Source organism: Galeopterus variegatus, unplaced genomic scaffold, assembly GCF_000696425.1.
Source record: "Galeopterus variegatus unplaced genomic scaffold, G_variegatus-3.0.2 Scaffold7785, whole genome shotgun sequence".
In the NCBI taxonomy this organism is placed as follows: domain Eukaryota; kingdom Metazoa; phylum Chordata; class Mammalia; order Dermoptera; family Cynocephalidae; genus Galeopterus; species Galeopterus variegatus.
In genome coordinates this window covers 1706-15221 of record NW_007733896.1, presented here as the reverse complement: position 1 = coordinate 15221, position 13516 = coordinate 1706, and the positions used below count along the sequence as shown (strand labels likewise).

General features: G+C 37.4%; 1 protein-coding gene across 2 annotated transcripts; it reads right to left on the bottom strand.

Moving 5' to 3' along the window:
- Positions 1-600: 600 nt before the first annotated feature.
- CCDC150 (coiled-coil domain containing 150) lies at positions 601-13110 on the bottom strand. 2 transcript variants are annotated; one of them, XM_008592331.1, is made up of 11 exons: positions 12987-13110; positions 11966-12135; positions 10795-10888; positions 9831-10000; positions 7729-7855; positions 5098-5292; positions 4594-4662; positions 4335-4496; positions 3210-3296; positions 1238-1357; positions 601-959 (listed from the first exon to the last, which is right to left on the bottom strand). In XM_008592331.1, exons 1-11 carry the CDS (start codon positions 13047-13049, stop codon positions 843-845), a joined length of 1374 nt encoding a protein of 457 aa, XP_008590553.1. In that variant the 5' UTR covers positions 13050-13110; the 3' UTR covers positions 601-842. The 2 variants fall into 2 exon arrangements, with proteins under 2 accessions (XP_008590553.1, XP_008590552.1); XM_008592330.1 differs by lacking the exon at positions 601-959 and having other exon boundaries at positions 1268-1376; positions 12987-13109.
- Between the last annotated feature and the right edge of the window lie 406 nt (positions 13111-13516).

Genomic DNA, 13516 nt, shown 5'->3' with positions numbered 1-13516 from the left:
ATTGTTTCCAATTTCATAATTGCTTACTTGATTTTAGGTCTTGATAGTTATGATTAGCAGCTCCATTACTTGAGCATTAATTAAATGAGGTATTATACTAGCCATTTATATATATTAAGTCTGGATTACCTAACCCCCCACTCAATATCTGAAATAAAAAGACAAAGTTGAAAGAAAGAAAAGAAAAAAGAAAAAAGACAAAGCTGAATTTATTGCTTACTATATATAGTAACGAAGAGCTACATTGGTCAGGCATAGTGTCCCTGAGCAGAGCAGACTGCTGTATCCAATAAACTTCTTTTTAAATGACCTAGGAAGCTGTAAATACAATCTCTGAGATGTATTACTTAAGAATAGAGATATTAATCTTATTAAAGATAGGCTGGTAATTACCCAGCACAGAAGTGTATGTTTATAAGACAGCAGAATAGTTTTTACCATTTTCCAGGTGATTCTATGTCCACTACTGGAGTTAGACTGGGATATTTCATTGAAACAAAGTATCAGATCACTTAGTAACCATATCATTTAACACCCTACTAAATGCTTCTTGATAAAATGTACCTAGAAAAACAGTCAACTATCATTTAACAGCATCTGTTATCATACAACAAATTAATATACATTTATTGGGTGGAAACTTGGAAAAGGGACGAAAAAGATGGGGTGGTTTGATATTGATATAAAAGAGTTCATGAAAGGATGAATTCAGGTCCAAAATCTTCAGCCCACATCAAAGACTTCATGTTCTCATGACTATAGAAACAGGCCAGCCCTAGTTGCTGGGCTTGTGGAGTCATGGAGGTGTAGCTATCCATGAAGAAGCTCCTCTGTCAAGGACATCACTTCCTCTCTACCTCAGAATGACACTTCCTGGGCACATGCTTAAGATTCTGTTTCGTCTCCCATCGATGTAGAGCAGACTGGCTGGATACAACATCGTGCCTTATATCTTGTTCCTGTTGGAAAGAAAACACACCTAACACTGACCATTCAAAACTAATAGCAGCACTTAAGGACCGGTTTTGACTCTATGAATGTCATTTATTCATCAGGATAGGTGGTTCTAATCTAGACAGTTTGGGAGAGGTGAAACTTTAAAGAAAAAAATTTAGTTCATTGGTTTCCTAGCTATAGTTTAAAGAAATCCAAAGATTAGAAGAGAGAACTTCTGTAAATAGAAATCTGAGAAGGAACAAATTCAAAATTGTTGAAGACAGCCATGTCTTAACCTTACCTCTTCCCGCCACCTGTCTTCCCGGGGAAGCCTCTGCAACCGGTTTTTTGTCAGCTCAAGTTGTAGGCCATCAAACCTGCACTTAAACCAGCGGTGAGCTTCTTGTAGGTTAGCTGTTATCTGAATATAAATGTTATCACTAAAATTACAGCAAAGAAACAGTTACAAGTTTTTGTGTATTAGTTCGAGACTTTTTATCTAGTTATTAAAAGACCCAAATTCTGACTGCAAGGTCCTTGCAAACTATTTGCATGATATACTTAACAACCAACAGATGAGAAAGTAATTTCTGAATGAGGGGTCAAAGGATGCATGCAGGTTTGCTGCTTTTCATGCATTTGTTAATGTTTCCTGGATGTGAACTAAGGTAACAGAGGATCCAGGATAAAAATAAGAATGAAAGTACAAGATGGCACTGAAAATAAACGTATATACATGAAGGACTTCTTAAGAATGTAGTAATTCAAACCATATTTTGAATTTCTTAGTTCTGTTCTCTAAGATTAAATATTTCTTCAAAGTTCATGTACTGTAAAGGCTAGATTTTTCTGTTGTCCTTTATAAGGTAATAGAATAAACTACTAAAAACTGGACCAACTTAGTGTACATTGTATTATTTTTATTACCTTTATCATCAAAATATTTTATACTTTGGCTCCTAATCACAAACTTCCAAATTATCTTTGCTAGACATGAAAACAGACCCTCTAATGGTCTGCAGTTGAAGATTATCTGGGATCAGTATTCATGTACTTAGCAAATATTTATTGAGTGCCTATATATTCCTGGCACTCTTCTGTGTACTTAGAACACTTCGGTGTTTTGAAGTACAGCCGATAGGTCTTTATATATAAAGTTTCTTCAAAATAGCTCCAGAACATGTCCCCTAGAATAAAAAGTAAAATAACTGGTTTTTCCCCTTTGATTATTTATGTCTCATGGATATAGGTTTTGTTTTTTGATTCTGAAGTCTGATAATGTGTATTTCTCGGCTGGGAGAAGACAAATTCCATGAGAGTAGAGGCTGTTCATCTGGCTTGTTCACTCTAGCTCCCTCACCTAGCAGGGTATCTGACTCACCTTTCTCCAGCACTTGTTACCAGGAGTGGAGGGAAAGATGCTTGAAATAGCATTGTATATTATGTCTCTTATTGTATGGTGAATGAGAAGGGAGCTGACATTCACTGAAACTTAATCTGAGCTATCTATCAAAATAATACAGTAGTAGGTATTAACATCCTGCTTTTTACAGATGCTATAACTGATGTGTAAAAGAAAGTACATGTAACTAAGAGAACACAGTAAATGTCACAGTTAGCATTCAAACTCAGGTTTGTCAGAGTCCATATTCTTTCTAATATACCATTCTGGAAGCCATATTGTAATTTAATTTAATGGTTATAACAGGGACAAATCATGATCACTTGATAGCAATGTGACACTATGACACTTTAAGCTTAAGAATCTCTGTTTTCTTATCTGGAAAATGAGTGGTGGCTGTGGTAGACTAATGATCTCAAAGATCTTTTCTAGCTCTAAAAATGTATAATTTTAAATATCCTCAAAAAGTCCAATTTTAGAACAGAGAAAGCAAATTCATAAATTAAATAGGGCCTACTTTACCCTTTTAGTTATTAATTTAACAAAGAGCTTCCACTTTCATTAGCTCATGTCAAACAATAATGCATTAAAATCCACACACATGCTGGTCTTTCTTTATATTTAGTGGTAGGAATTTGAACTTCAGGTTTAAATAAGATTTTAGCATTCTATTATCTATCATCAGGATACAGAATCCTAATCTAAAAATTACTTACTCTTTAGGATATAGACTATACTTAGTAGGTTATTTGTTCTTGCCTGTTGTACTCCTAACAACTATGTTAATGAAGGATTTCATACTGACTTATGTGTTTCGGGATTGTTGTGAAGTAAACTTGTCCAAGTCTTTATTTCCATGGGTCTGGCTCACCTGTTCTGATTCCACACTGGCTTCTTTCAGTTTATTCTCTGTTGCCTCTTTACATTTCTTCAGGTGTCTGACAGTTTCTTCCAATTCCTGAAAATGTGATACACATATTTTTACAAACTTCCAATGTACCACATGGAACCACAAACTTCACTACTGTAATAAATGGGCAACCAAATTACAAAAGTAGGATGGGGTACTTTTTAACTTCAGGTGCTACCAAAATACAAGAATGAAAACCGTTATTTTCAGTTCAACCTACAATCTGTACATATATATGATTACAGATTTTGATTTTGATGTATGGATTATGCAGAGATAAAGTGATTAACATCTCTTTTCAGAACTGAAGGGATACTTTTCATAGCAGACAATCCTTACTGGAAGACAAGAGCTCAGTGATCACTTGAAATCCTTTTTCGGTAATATACTGTTATGCTTCTTGTTAGGTTAGGAGTAGCTAAGAGTCCTATAACAGCAACAGGTGTATCTGTGGTATGGGGAAGAATCGGGTGGTATAAAACTGCTGAAAGACTGTGAAATTCAGTTCAGAAGTCTTACTCAGAAACTGGTATTTTGTGTATGTGAACTCTAGCTGTTCCTTAAAAATGAACATCATTTGTATTAAATTGAAAATGGAGGGCCGGCCCGGTGGCGCACTGCTGTAGTGCGCCGCTTGGGAAGCATGGCGGCGCTCCCGCTGAGGGTTCGGATCCCACATACAGACCGGTTCCTGCTCACTGGCTGAGCGAGGCGTGGGAGCAGCACCGAGGGCTGTGATCCCATTGCCGGTCCCGGTCCGGTACGGGGGCGACACTGAGGGTTGCGATCCGTTGCCGGACACGGAAAAAGAAAAAAAAAAAAAAAAAAAGAAAGAAAGAAAATGGAGTCCATGGCCATACCACTCTGAATGCACCCAATCTCGCCTGAAAATGGAAAACATTTGCCATATTCAAAGCTACAGGCTTCTTTCTAGAAACTATTATTCTAAGGACTTAGCTATGATGAACAACTTGTAAATGTATGTTTCTTCTATAGAATCTAGAAAATGGAGATGAAATAATGCTGGGTTTTGGCACATATATCATTTGCTGATAATCTTTAAATGAATCTTAAGAAACCTTATACCTGGCACCGGATCTCTAATTCCTGCCTTATTCTCCGCTCTGCCTCTAGTCGCAGCTCTTGCTGTTTGTTCCGTGCCGAGGTATCATACTGGCTCTTGGCCAACATGTGCATCTCTTTCTGCAGGTTAGTCATTTCAGATACAAATCTCTGAATACTCAGTGACTGGTAGGATATAAAGAGGAAGACATCTGGTAAACCAAATGTAAAAGTTTAGGATTTTATGTGAATAGTAAATATAGAGTTTGTGGAAATCATGTACCTGTTCATAGTTTTTTTTCTGATATTGATCTTTAATTAGCTCCATTTGCCTCAATTCTGTTTCTATTTGCTGAAAGTAAATGTGGAAATAACATAAAAAGATGATCAGTGGAAAACTGGCTTGCTCTTTTTGCCTATAGGATGACAGACAGAATCCCATATGAGACCCAAATTTATCAGCTCCTGCTAGGCTCTCTTTCCCATCTGGCCCACTGACCACAAAAGAGCAAGTCCAGTACAAGAAACATGGAAGAAGCAGATGGGGAGCCAGAATGTGACACTGGCAGCAAATGAGAAATCAAACATTCACATGGCAACATCTCCACTGAAAAAGAGAAAGCTCCCCCAAACGCAATCTGCACACTTCCCAGTCATGGCTCTGATTCCCACAAAATACATGCTGCTGTTGGGGTTCTGAAACCTATCTCCCCCAGACACCACGAACTGCCTGGATCCTCAGAGGATACTAAAGAAGTGAGGGGAAACTTCAGGTTTCTCATACAACCTTCATCCTCTCTATATTCTGAGCATTATTCGCCTTAGCCGACAAGTGGAGCTTAATTTGGGCCTTTTGATTCTTTATTTTCTCGTTGTTACTGTTCAGTATTTTTTCTAGCTCTGTAACTTTCTGCCGCAGCTCTCGGTTGGTACGGGACACTTCCACTGATCTGAAGTTGGCTTCATCAAGGGCTTTCTTCAGCTGGGAACAAAAACGAAAAAATTGGAACATTTTTACTTTCTTCAGCAGGGAACACAAAAAAAAAACTGGAAAATTTTAATCTGACTAAGCAGATTTACAGAGCAACAGTTCAAGTGATTTTCATAATTTTTAACACTAAAGAACAAAATCTTTCTTAGAATAGATAAAGAATATAAATGTATATTCATCATTTGCATTTTAAGAGCATGGCTTTGGAGTCAGACAGACCTAAGTTCCAATCTCAGCTTCACCACGTACCAGCTGAGTGATGTTGGGTAATCAAATTACTTAAGCCTCAGGTTCATCATGTGAAAAGTGTGTGTATGGCTACCTACTTCACAGGCTAAATATAACAGTTAAATAAGATAAAGTAGAACCTGGCATACAGTGCTTGCTCAGTGATTACTACCGTGCTATAAGCTCTTCTCTTCCTTTGTCATTTCTGGAGACGTGAAAGTGAATTATACGGTAGTTTATATAAATACCTGTCAGCTATTGAGTATCTCTGTATGTATTCTTATAATATTGCTTTTTGTTCTTAAGGATTTTAATAAATTTCTCTTGTGGAAAAACAGCATAATGATTACTTTAATTTTATAGAGTCCTGCTCCTCCTAATGAGCCCTTAAATCAGTGTCACTTGAATTACAGGAAGAAGAGGCAATTGGGAAGGGAGAAGGTAGGAAGGTGGTGTTCTCTATGGCTGGTAGCATTTAACAGAAAAGAATGAAGTCAAGGCTATCTGTACCTTTTCTCTCAATAATAGTTCTTCCCTTTAGATCCTGACTTTACACCACAGTCTTTTATCACCATCCTACTAACCCCCTGTTAGACAGTCCACTGTTGCCTCAATCACAGCTTGGTCTAAAACAGGGTAAGCCCTAACAACTATCTCTTTGTACTTATGTTCAAGCACTGTGATGATTATTTTACAAATACTCTCCAATTTAATCCTCAAAACAAGCCTGGAAAGGAGTTGTGATGATTTCCATTTTATGATTGAGAATACTGGGACTCAGAAGTTGTCACTTACTCAGATGATAACTTAACACATAGGTAAGAGGAGGTAGAGCTGGGACTCACAGTTCACCATCATCACTGACCCTTGTTAAAAGGATATCAGTTTTATAAGTATTCTGCACAATGATCTCTGTCTGACTAAAGGTACGTTTCTACATTTAGTGCACCTTTTTATTTCCTACAGGATTTGCTTTTTATGACATATTTATATTTATATAGTGCTTTGCAATTCACAAAATTGTTCTATATACTATTAGTTGATTTTATGAATAGCGTCTGTCAACTGCAATGCTAAATACTACAAATTTGTCAAAGCACAGACCAGCCACCTCAATCAAGTCTTGAAATTATTTCAATTCCTCCCTCTCCTTTGTTCATGATACATTTAATGTCTGATGATTTTTCCATTAAAACGGCTTCCTAATTTAATAACTGTTTTCAACAGAACTACTTTGCATAGCCCTAATCATCTAACACCTAAATTAACTGTTAGTTTTCTTGAGCCTCCATGACTCCAGTTTCTCTTCATTTTTCCCTACTCTCTACCACTGTCAAATTTACCTTCCTAAAATTGTGCTTACAACATACCACCCCCTGCTCAGAAACCTATCGTGCTCCATTTTTACCTGACAGTTCACATCCAATGGTCTGGAAGTCAAGGCCATCTGTCAACTGGTTCCATCTAAGCTACCACTCTTTATCTGATATTTGCCAAAGTCTCTGCTCTTATCAAGAAAGTCTCCTTTTCATTTGCTCACATGTCCTATTCCTTTTAGAACTAAGCTTTGCTCATGCTCTTACATAGGGTGTCCAGTCCTGCCATCTTTGCCAGTCTCAATCCTGTACTTTCATTAAGCTTCCCTTCTATTGCCCAACCAGCCTAAAATAAACTTTTTGTTACTTTGGATTCCTTCAAAATTGTGCACAGCCTCTAGCTATCCTAGACAAGTTCTCTGATGTTTTCTCTGTTTGTCTCATGTCCATAGGGGAGATCACAATTAAATAAGGGCCATTTAACACACACCAGATCACGGACCATATCTTCTCCTGCTTTTCTGCGTGCCTCTCAGGAAAAGGCAGATGCATAATGGGTGCTAGTTAAGTGAACAGAGGGACAGGTTATTTGATTTTTATCTATCAGATGGCCATCTCCTTATTCCTCTGTTCCACCCATTTTTCTCTCTCAGATGGAAAAGCTCGCATCAAGGCATTCCTTTGCCAGATAGAGAACTCTGTATCAGAAACTGTTTTCTTGTGTGCTGCTTTATAAACAACACAGAGACAGCTCAATTGCTTCTGATCAAATGGGGATTAGAAGAGCCAAAGCACAACTGCAGCACTCTCTGAAATCTTTCAGCTGTTTACCCTCTTAAGAGGCATTCACCTGGAGAGAAACTTTTTTGTCACGACTCCATACCTCAGTCATTTCCCGTTGTGCCGCTTTCTTTGCAGCTTCTCTCTCAGTTTGAAACTGCTTTCTTAGAGCTTCGATGCGTTCAGCATGCAATTCTGCTTCCACTTTGGATTCCTCAATCATGCGTTCTCTGTTTTGAAGAAGACAATTGATAGATCACCCTTAAGAGGTAAGAAAGATTTGGAGGGGAATGTGCAACTCTCCAAAAGGTGTGTGATTTACAAATGAGAAGCAGATCAGTCACTAGGTGAACCTCACTGATCTGGAGTTCATTGACAGAAGAAAAAGAAGTGCATTTATCTGTAGCACTAAAAAAACCCACAAGGGGCCGGCCCGTGGCTCACTCAGGAGAGTGTGGTGCTGATAACACCGAGGCCCCGGGTTCGGATCCCATATAGGGCTGGCCGGTTTGCTCACTGGGTGAGCGTGGTGCTGACAACACCAAGTGAAGGGTTAAGATCCCCTTCCCGGTCATTTTTAAAAAAAAAAAAAAACCCACAAGGGCCGGCCCGTGGCTCACTCAGGAGAGTGGGGTGCTGATAACACCGAGGCCCCGGGTTCGGATCCCATATAGGGCTGGCCGGTTTGCTCACTGGGTGAGCGTGGTGCTGACAACACCAAGTGAAGGGTTAAGATCCCCTTACCGGTCATCTTTAAAAAACAAAAAAACAAAAAAAACCCCACAAGAAGTCATTCTACATAAAGAGATCCAACCAAAAGAGTGAAAAAGTTACACAGAAGAAAAATTAGAGCAGTCATACTGTGAAAGACACACTTGTTTTTGTTTTGTCATATCTTTTTGCTTTCAGCTATTTACTCTTTAAGTTTTAACTTCTAATTATACTGTTTCCCTACTTTTAAAGGGAGAGCCTTATATTAGATCAACATTTCTAACTTGGCTTCCTTGGTCAAAATCCATGGTTAGGCTTCTGAGGATGCTGAAATTCCTTGAAATGATGTACAAAATGGTGTGTGTGTCCATTAACTTCTGACTTAGAAGGATAGGTGACTCCAAAAAGGATTTAAAAACAATAGACTTAATCACTAGATTTCTCCCAGCTTTAACATTCTCTGATCTATGATAATGACTTACTGTGTGACTATTCCATGAGTTATCAGGATTTCTCAAAAAGCAGGAGCCTGCCTTTCCATGAAATCTTCCTTTTGGATTCTCCCTCCTCCTGACCATTTCTTGCTATTATTAGGATTATATATCCATGCTTCCTGTGTGTCTCTAGAAGTGTCTCTGCTAATGGATTCAGCTTGTCCATTACTTTAGTTTGCAGATGAGACCTGCAGGTGGTAACCACAACTGTTCCCCTGGCCCCTCAGGTGGGAATGTATCAAGAAACTTTGGTACATCACCTCTAAAAAGTTGCTGACACCTATCCTAAAGGCACAGCATAAAAGGATGGAGGATCCTGAAGTCACTGGAGATAATTATGGTTTGTTGTTTATTATGTTCCCACACTCCTCCCCACACCTACCACCCTTATATCAACATGTTCACTAACTGAAAAGAATGAAGATCTACATGCACACTGCATTTCCTTTAAGTAAAATCTTCATGGAATGTTATTAATATCTAAATATTTATCCAGATATAATTTAAGTAAAACTTCAGTGGCTTGACCTGAACTTGATGGGCTTGACCTAAGTAATCTCAGATCAAAACTGAAAACAATTAATGGCTTAACATCTGCTTAATGGAGTCATCCTGTTTGGATCAGTTATTCCCACCCAGCCTGCTGTTATTCTTTGTCCAACTCATGCTTTTAAAGGACACATTAGCTGTTGATAGAAAGTGCCTGGCAGAAACATGTGAGTGTTCCTTCCAACCAGTATTCTTTAAATTTTAGTTTAACCTTCATGTAAAGTAGCAGCTTGTTACTGGATGAGGGAAGAGCTGAAAAGGAGAGCCAAATGAGCATACCCCAGGCAGCTTTCACTGCGGCTGCTCAGCTATGCCTGGTTCCTTAACATGGCTCTGCTTGGGAGTACTAGGTCAAAGTAGGAGAAGAGAGTTTAACTGATTTATGTGAATAAGCCAGACTTATTCCTTCAGAAGCCCTTCCCTAATTTTACTATGACCATACTGCCCTTACTTAAAGGTTTCCAAATTCTGTCTCTCTAGTTCTTTGTTTTCCAGTTTTTCTTGAATGTGATCTAGCTTTGTTTGCAGATTATTATTTGTCTGGAGAGCTTGCTCCAGACTCATGGCCAGTTTCCTGTTGTCTTCTCTAGCTATATCTAGAGCTTTTTGTAGAGGCTCCATCTGAAAGAGAGAAGAGTGTTTTTAATTTCACTGTAACAGAGGCAAGAAATCCATAACACTATATATTCACTCCTTATGTCGTACCAAGTGCCATCGAAACAATAGTTAGTTGGAACCAGAAGCAAAGATTCCAGGTGGCTGGAATATATATGTGAGAACTTATTAAATACATTGCTTAGGAGACTATTAGAATGTAATGGTAAGGGTATGCTCTACTGGTCACCAGGGGGCTTTGGAAAATAGAGCAAGTTTAATTTATCCTAATTTTAAAAATTTTAAACTAGTTAAATTCTCCTTCCTGATCCTATGACCTTCTGCTCTCACTCGATAGAAATAATAACTAGCAACACTTCCTTGTATATTCTTCCAGAAAAAGCTTATGTATATGAAATATCCATGTGTGTTTTATGTATATGTGTATGTGTACATATTCATGGTTGTGCATACACCTGTGAACACACGCTTGTATATGTCTTATTAATAACTACTTCTTACTGAGCTTATAAGCTATTTTCTAAGCTCTTTAACTTCTGGAATCATTTGTACATTAATAAGTGAGAAGAATATGAACCATATAAAAAAAGAGAATTAGTATAACTGTGGTACTGGCTTGCCACTAAGTGACTCATTGTAAGACTATAGGTCCATTTTCCATTTGTAAATAAGTCACTGTCCAAAACTCAGACTTGAATAAAAAGGAAATTTACCTGATTGTTTCACTTTATTTTTCCAAAATAGTAATATCCCAATAAAACTAAAAATATTAAGGTTATCTATAAAAACCTGGCCTCTACCTCACTGCTGTGCTGGGCATCCACAACAAGCATTTTGGCCTGCCACTGGTCCACTTCGGCTTCTAGCTTCTGCACCCTCTGTTGATTTAGAGCCCTAAAAATAGCACAAAAAGAGTGACTATAGAAAAGAATCACCTAGAAATGGTAACATCCTAGGAATTACAGGACACTCTTCTTCCAAGAAGCTCAAATAGCATCAGACATAATATGCCAACAATGTTCAAAATATCAGAGTTCATAGATGAGAATTAATATCCTCAGCTTCAGGTTAAGAAACTAAGGCTCCTAGGAATTTAATAACTTGTCCCATCATGATTCAATTTGGCTTGATACATCAAATTACCAATACACGTTTCTGACTAACGTAGGGCTGGTAATTTTACACCACACATATCATTATAAAAAAAAAAAAAAAAAAAAAAATCACCTCTACCAGGATTGGCTTGCTATTGACATTTTTGCTTCTAAATACAACAGCTAACTAGAAATTTATTGTAAATGGTAAATAATATTTGTAATACTGTCCCTTTGACCTTTTCTAAATTTAAAAGAAATATACTTTTATACTATGTAAAAAGTAAAGAAAAGCACAATGATGAAAATAAAACTCACATGTTCTCTCATAACACAGAGGCAATATAATATTCATCACTAATACACATTTTATATTATAGAGGCCCTTAAAAATTCAGACCATTCGTTCTTTAACCTAAAAGGAATCTGAAACATTCAAAGGAGTTTACTTAGAAAACATGGCTAGAAGTAGTTCTTAGAAAGATTCACCTAAAATAATTATTAATGTTGAAAGAGGATAGTAATAAATAGATAATTAACTCAAACTACAGTAGGCATTTAGCTTCAATGATCTTAACAATTACTATTCAGTGGACCCAAGGAAAGAATTGGGTTTAAATGGTGTAGAAAGCAGCAAGGGTAAAACAGCAATATATCATGTGGATTTCTAGGTTACATACTCTTTCACATCAGTACAATACAGGGGAATTTTGAATTTCTGGAAATCATGTTTATTTCTAATTCTAGATTTTCCCTAACTTCCTAGTTCTTGAAACACCATTTTACTAGTCCTTCACAAAGGAAGCAACACAAAGTGATTTCATTTTCTGACTGGACACTGCTCCTTAATACAACGCAGCAACACAATCACAGGTACCTTTCTTTCTTGAGGCCTGCAATCTCTGAATCCCTCCGCCCAAGCTCTATTTGTACTTTCTCCAGAGCACCTTGCATCTTACTGTGAGAAGCCAGCACATTCTCCAACATGATTGTAACTTTGCAGTTGTCTTCTTTAGCCTCTGCCAATTGTCGCTGAAAGTTTCCCAACTAACAGAAAATGAAACAAAACAAAGATATTTGATCCTTTCTGGTTACGCTTCTGTTTCTGCATCCTATTACTGCTAGGAAAGAGTGTGAAAAGCAGGCATGGTGGAATGCTAAGAGAAATAATTAAGGTATATTTATTTTTATGTTGTTTCTTAAGTTACTGTGACTTTGAGAAAAATAAAAGTAGACCCCAGACCTTATGGAGCTTCCCAACTATTGTCATGTCACAGGACACATTAACTGGAGACATCAGGGTCAACAAATTCTTGGGTCCAGAGGTGGTCCCAGGCTAGCCTCTGAGCTGTCTTCTGATGAGGTCAGAAGAGGAGAGCACATCTCCATCAGAATTATCTAAGGGAAAAAAGACTATCCCAGAAAGTAGAAGCTGCTGAAGAATGATGTAACTCACAGCCCTCCTTAGAGAGGCTAAATCTAGCACCTGCTGTCCAAGAGAAGTTTGGGGTGTGACCTCTGTTCCCACTAAGCACACACACTGTTAAGGAGAAAGCACCATAGTAATGTTATATCGTGTTAATAAAACACAAGTATGAAGGTTATTATTATCAAGGTCACATGTGTTTCAATAGAAAAAAATAGGACTTATTCTTTTGTTTATTTTAAGATAGAAAGTTCAAAAAAACCCACTGGGAGTTATATATAATGTATTTGTAAGGGAAATTCTTAAAAATTATTCTGAAGCTATCTTTTCTCTAGCAAAAGAAGTTGCTTCTCTGATCAAGCCTCATTTTTCCTTATTAATGGAAACAAGAAATTAACGAATAGGGGTCCATGAAAGATTTTAGAAGTGCTTTATCTCAGTAACAGGCTTTCAGAAAAGACTGATGCCTTACCTTCTTGTTTTCCCTGTCCTCCAAAGCCTCAAGGTCCTCTTTCAACTTCTGATTCTCTTTCATGGTTGTATCACGACACTTCACTGCTCGAGATAGCTCCTCTTCATTTTCTTCAAGAATGGATTTCACCTTAGTAGAAGAAAGGAAATAATAAATGACTTTCCAAAACAATGATTGGAATAAGACACAGCAATTTAGAAACCAAACTGAAAATGTCTAATTAAATATGTTTATCCACTACTATAAATAAAACCTATCTTTATTAGCTACTTATCCCTTTAAAGAAAACTACTAGAAAAATATCTGTGTGAATAAATATGAGCAAACCTGATACATTAGTCACTTTCCATGAAAACACAGGGACAGGGAGCATAAGACTATCTATGAAGCTGAAATGTAAAAGGAAGGGGAAATTGGTTATCTGGAACTAGCTTCCTTTTGAATATATAACAAATGCACAAATTAAAATAAAAGCAAAGATGAATAAGTACTGAAATAGTTTTACAGCAGAATAAATCCTAATTTGACAT